At 51.8% G+C, this 5404-nt stretch overlaps 1 protein-coding gene across 1 annotated transcript; it reads right to left on the reverse strand.

Moving 5' to 3' along the window:
* Positions 1–2311: 2311 nt before the first annotated feature.
* On the reverse strand, positions 2312–5266 carry LOC125508892 (GDSL esterase/lipase At2g04570-like). Its single transcript, XM_048673689.1, has 2 exons — positions 4571–5266; positions 2312–3271 (listed from the first exon to the last, which is right to left on the reverse strand). The coding sequence occupies exons 1-2, from the start codon at positions 4958–4960 to the stop codon at positions 2567–2569; spliced, it is 1095 nt and encodes a 364-aa protein (XP_048529646.1). The 5' UTR covers positions 4961–5266; the 3' UTR covers positions 2312–2566.
* Positions 5267–5404: the final 138 nt, after the last annotated feature.

Genomic DNA, 5404 nt, shown 5'->3' on the forward strand with positions numbered 1-5404 from the left:
TTCGACATGTTTTGCATTTTCTAGAGTTTTTCGGTGAAAGAGACCGATAAATGACCAGACGTGTCGCAACTTGCATACGGTGTCAAAAATCGTTCAGACCTGGCACTGATGCCTACCATGGGAAATGTCCACATTCCAAAGTTGGGGTCAGTTGAAGGATGTCCAAAATTAGACCATGTTCAACAAAGGGTGTCCGATAGGCCAGAAGGCTCCGCCTGAGAGCCTTTTTTTCTCGACATCCTTAAAATAAATTCATCAATTTGAAAAAAGAATCATGAATTTAAGAAAATGAAAGAGAAGAAGAAACAAATAAAAATAGAAAGAATAAAACTGAAAAAAGGCCAAACAAAAGAAAAAAAATAACAGACCGAGAAGATGCACAACAAAAAGAATGAAAAAAGTAATTAGACACAACAAGTTAGTTGTCCTAATTGGTTAAAGTTGGTGAAGTAATCCAAGAGGTCCATAATTTGATTCCTACTTTGTGTATCTTTTTTTGAAGGTTAAAAAAGAAAAGAAAAATGGACCAGACCCAGGACAGAGGGGTGTGTGCGCCAGTTTGTGTGACGCTACTCCCTGTAGAGCGGGTGCGCCTAGTCACCACTTGCTGCACTAGTTAGCGGATGCAGCACTCACACACCACCTTTTATGGTCCGGCCCAACTACATGAGCGATCAGTTGTCACTCGTCAAGAGCATACGCCTGATCGCTTCTTTGTGGTTTGACCAAAAAAACTTCTTTATGGTTGACCTAGACAAAAGGTTGACCATTAACATTAAAAATAGTTCATCTTTTTGGAAAAGTTCATGGATTTGAAAATTTTAGTAGATTTGCAAAATGTTCACAAATTAAAAATACCATCAATTAAAAAATGACGGATTTTGGAAAAAATCATAGATTTGAAAAAAGTTAATTTTTTAAAAAAAAAGTTGACAAATTTAAAAAAAAAAGTTCAACGATTTTGCAAAAAAGTTTAACAATTTTTTAAAAAGTCCATCGATTTTCAAGAAGGAAAAATCATCAACTTTGAAAAATTCAATCATTTTGAAAAAGGTTCATCAATTCAGAAAAAAAAAGGCTCATCGATTTTGAATAAAGTTCAACGACTTTAAAAAAAAGCTCATTGATTTGTTTTAAAAAATAAAACTAAAGAGGTTTGCACACTGCAAAAGAAAAAGAAGAAGAAAATGGAACAGAAAAAAGAAAAAAAGGAACATAAAAACGGAACAAAAGCATTTGAAAAGAAAGAGAAAAATGGAAACAAGAAAAAGGGGAAAAAGAAAAAAAAGAGGAAAGACGACGGAAGAAAAGAACGAGAATGATGCCATAAATATAACAGTTGTTGGTGGCTGCTTGGTTATTGCGTCTACATCTGTACTAGGACTAGGAAGTCCCTCGTTCGAGTCCTTCCAGCCTTTAAAATTGTACTACTGTATAAGAATGAAGGAAGGAACAAATATATACCTCTGAATTGATGAACTGGGCATCCTTCCTTTCACGATCGAACAGAAAGACACATTTGTAATCAACCTCATGTCCTCCTCCCTGGCAATAACTCTGCCATAAACCTCGACTTGGTATGTGTGCTCAGGGCCAGCTTTAACAAACCTCAAGGAGATGACATTGATGGATGAACCCGCCATATCAGCCGCATCAGATTCATATGGTGGCCCAAGTGGAACTTTTGCTGTAAATTAATAAAGATCAAAGAAACAAATCAGAACAAACAAGAGCATGAACGCTTCCGGTTATAATAGCTAGAGCTAGAAGGAAGTCTACGGTTGTGACTTGTTAAGATGGAAGTATATATCATGGTCGAAGCTGGCCAGGTGGAAGCTGCAGAAGCGGCTGGGGACAAGAGCTTTCCTCTTAGGATCGCAAATCAAGAGTGCCTTAACTTTTTCCTTGTGCATATCAGCCAGCTTACACCGGTCAGTGCCACGCACCAGCTCAACGAACGTGGGCTGCTTATCGATTTGCTGCTGGGTCTGGCTGAAATTGCTAGCAACCATCGCCGCAGAGAGAAGATTTCTGGGCTGCATCTAGAAAGCCCGGTTGCCCGCTACACTGTTTCGTTCGATCGTGTGTTGGCACGGTCCCGACGCCGAGTACTTTCCAACGACAACAACTACCGACAACGACGTACCAACTCACTGACTGAACTCGACGAGGTGCTTGTGCGTCCAGGTGCACCGTAGTACAAAGCTGGCCACCTGATCCCTAATTGATCCTTTGCTGGACGTGAAGAGTACCAGTTATGCTGCACTAGCACTTCTAGCAGGACAGCAACACGCAGCACTCGGTTATTTGAATAGCCAGCAGGCTTGCGTCGAGCCGGTGTTCTTCTTTATTGCTTTTCAACTCGCGGTTTGGTTTACAGGGGACTTGCACGGGTACAAATGGCAGCTAGCCTGCCTAGTTACATGATGAATCGGTATAGGGTTTACTTCCAACATCGTGGTGCAGTTGTTGGTCACTAGACTTTTTACTTGTTTCTTTTACATGTATGGAATCTGCTTCCATCATTCTTGGAGCTGTGTATCTGACGTCCGAATTCGGAGAAGCGTCAGCGGAAGCGGTGCGAGCGCGGGTGGGACGTGGCATTCAGGATGGCGCCGGCTATCATCCTGTACGCCCTCTCCGACGGATGGACGGCGTCAAAGAAGACGTATTTGCCGGCGTCGTCGCACGCCAGCGCGCTCTCCAAGCTCCACAGCGCGCCCCCCGTCTCCACATACCCCGTGCCACTGCCGCAGCATCCTTGGGCCGAGTTCTCAAACCCATACTCCCACGGCCTGGCGATCATGGCCGACAGGAGGCCGTACTGGTCGACGTACGCCACCCGCGCCCCGGGCAGCTCCCGGCCGAGCCTGCCCAGCATCCCCTCGAGCCTGCGGTTGAAGCTGACGGCCGCCATGTTGTACGCACCGTTGCAGTCCCCGGGGCTGTGGAGGTTGACGGCCCTCTCCAGCGGCAGGCACCCCAGCGGCGGCAGGCCGGCGAAGGTGACCGCGCGCGCGCCGAGCCCGTGCACGGCCCGCACGGCCGCCTCCGCGGCGCCGACGAGGTACGCCTCGTACTCCGGCGGGGTGAAGCTGTAGCCCCTCACGGGGAACACCAGGTAGTTCTGCAGGAAGTCGCTGGCGCCGATGCTGAAGATGTAGAGGGCGCCGGCGATGATGCGGCGCGCCGCCGCCTCGCCTCTCGCCCGCCTCAGCCGCTCCGTGTACTGCCTGAAGTGGTCGATCTGCTCGCCCAGGGTCATCGCCGACTGCGTCCATCCAATTCAACTTAGTTTTTTTATTTTAAAAAAAGTCCATTTTACTACCCTGAACAAAATTGGTGGTAACCCTGATCTTTATTTCGGTTCTTTTTACCCCTGAACAATCTCATACCGGACAAAATCAGTCCCTGGGTGATTTAATGATTGCTGATGTGGCAATGGTCAATGGGCGATTTTGACCTGCAGGCGAGTCTCCCTTGTCACGCTGGGTTGAGGCAGAGGAGCTCCTCCCGAGCCTCCTATCGCAGCTGCCTCCATCCCGAGCACCGTGCGCGACCCCACCGCATCTGGATGACGCCGGCGACCGTCACAGTTCCAAGCTACTGCCCTGACGCCCTGCTTCTCCTTTCTCCCTTCTCTTCCCTCTCCCTTCCCGCACAACTGAACTCACTGAGATCCACCTGCCCCCCGGCATCCATGGCCGTGCCGTCCGCCGCGCCCACCCCGCGTTCCCCTCGCCCGGACTCATCCGCGGCGGCCAACGCGTCTGCCAACGACGCCCGTCTCTGGACTTCGGCGACCCGGCCTCCCTCGCCGCCCTCCACGACCTCACCGACGTCGGCGCCGCAACCCGCCTGCTCCACGAGTGCGTCGCCTACCAGCGCGCCCTCGACGCCCGCCTCAACGCGCTCCCCGCCCACCGCCCCGACCTCGACCGTGCGGCCGCCTCCCTGCTCCGCTCTGCCCCGCCGTTTCTCCCGCTCGCCGCCTCCGACGCCACCGCGCTCAGGGAGTTATCCTCCTCCACCGCCGCGCTCACCGAGGTCCTCTCCTCCCGCATCCGCCACCTCGATGCGGCGCACTCGCGCGCCGAGTCCGCCCTGGCCCGTGTCGAGGCCACACTCGACTGTTCCCGCGCGCTCGACACTGCGCGCCGCGCCCTGGCAGCCAACGACCTCGCGGCCGCCGCCACCGCAGCCCATGAGTTCCTGACCATCGACGCGCGGTTCCCCACTGACGACAACCTCCGCTTGAGTCACTGCCAAGCGGGTCCCATTTCCTAATTAACCATGGCCTAATTTCCTGTTTCACTTAAGTTAATCCTCGTGGCCTCACCCGCAGGTCAAAACCACCATTGACCAGCGCTACATCAGCTGCATGTTGAGACAAACCATCCAAGGGGGTCTTTTGTCCGGTTTGGGATTGTTCAGGGGGTGAAGGGAACCGAAATAAAGATCAGGGGGTAATGTGAACCACCAACTTTGTTCAGGGTAGTAAAATGGACTTTTTTTTCTTTTATTTTTTATTTTTTGAGCTGAGAACAACTGGAGTAGTATGCATGGTTACCGGGATTTGCGCGGTTATGTTGTCCAGCCCGGAGCCTGCGGAGGCGAAGCTGACGCCCGAGGCGAGATGGTGGATGGTGTGGGACGGGTCGAGGTACGCCGGCACGGAGGGCGGCAGGCCCAGCGCCTCGGAGACCAAGTCGGCGGGGAGGAGGCCATTGGAGAACCGGCCGGTGGCGACGCCGCCGGCGTAGTCCCGCCCGTACGGAGCGTAGTTGCCCCTGGCTACGGTCTGGATGAAGTTGTTGTTGCCGGTGTCAGCGGTGGAGTCGCCGAACACAATCACCGCCGGGACCTCGCCTGAACCAGCGGCGGCGCCCTGGAGTGCCAGCGCCAGGACGGCATGCGCCAGGACCAAGACGACGGGCATGGCATGTCGCAGAGAGGACATGTTTCTCTAGCTCAAATTCTCGGGTGCTCACTGGCTGCGTGCACATGTACACCGAGCGTAAGATTTATAGTGCTGCTGCACTGTGCGCGCCGCTAGGCATGGTGATCGGTGAAGGATGAGCCGAGCTTCTTGCTCATCCATCTCTGAGGCGGCGGCTTCTTGCAGCCGCCAATCTTGGCACTTCAGAGATTCGTTACATGGAACGTACTAAGGACCGAGCTCGCACTACAAGCCAACAACTAGTAGTTAATCAAATTTCGGTGGCGCTTTCAATACGTGCAACCCGGGCCGCCAATTTCATTCGACTCAGCCACTTATAACAGCTAAACATGCCAGACTCGTATATTATACAGTTCCGAGCCACAGCAGAAAACCAGCGCAAGCGAAAAGGGAGAGAAAAGAAAAAGCGGCAACTGTAACAGTTGACAGCAGGAGCAAAGCATG

This window comes from Triticum urartu, chromosome 5, assembly GCF_003073215.2.
Source record: "Triticum urartu cultivar G1812 chromosome 5, Tu2.1, whole genome shotgun sequence".
NCBI classification, from domain to species: domain Eukaryota; kingdom Viridiplantae; phylum Streptophyta; class Magnoliopsida; order Poales; family Poaceae; genus Triticum; species Triticum urartu.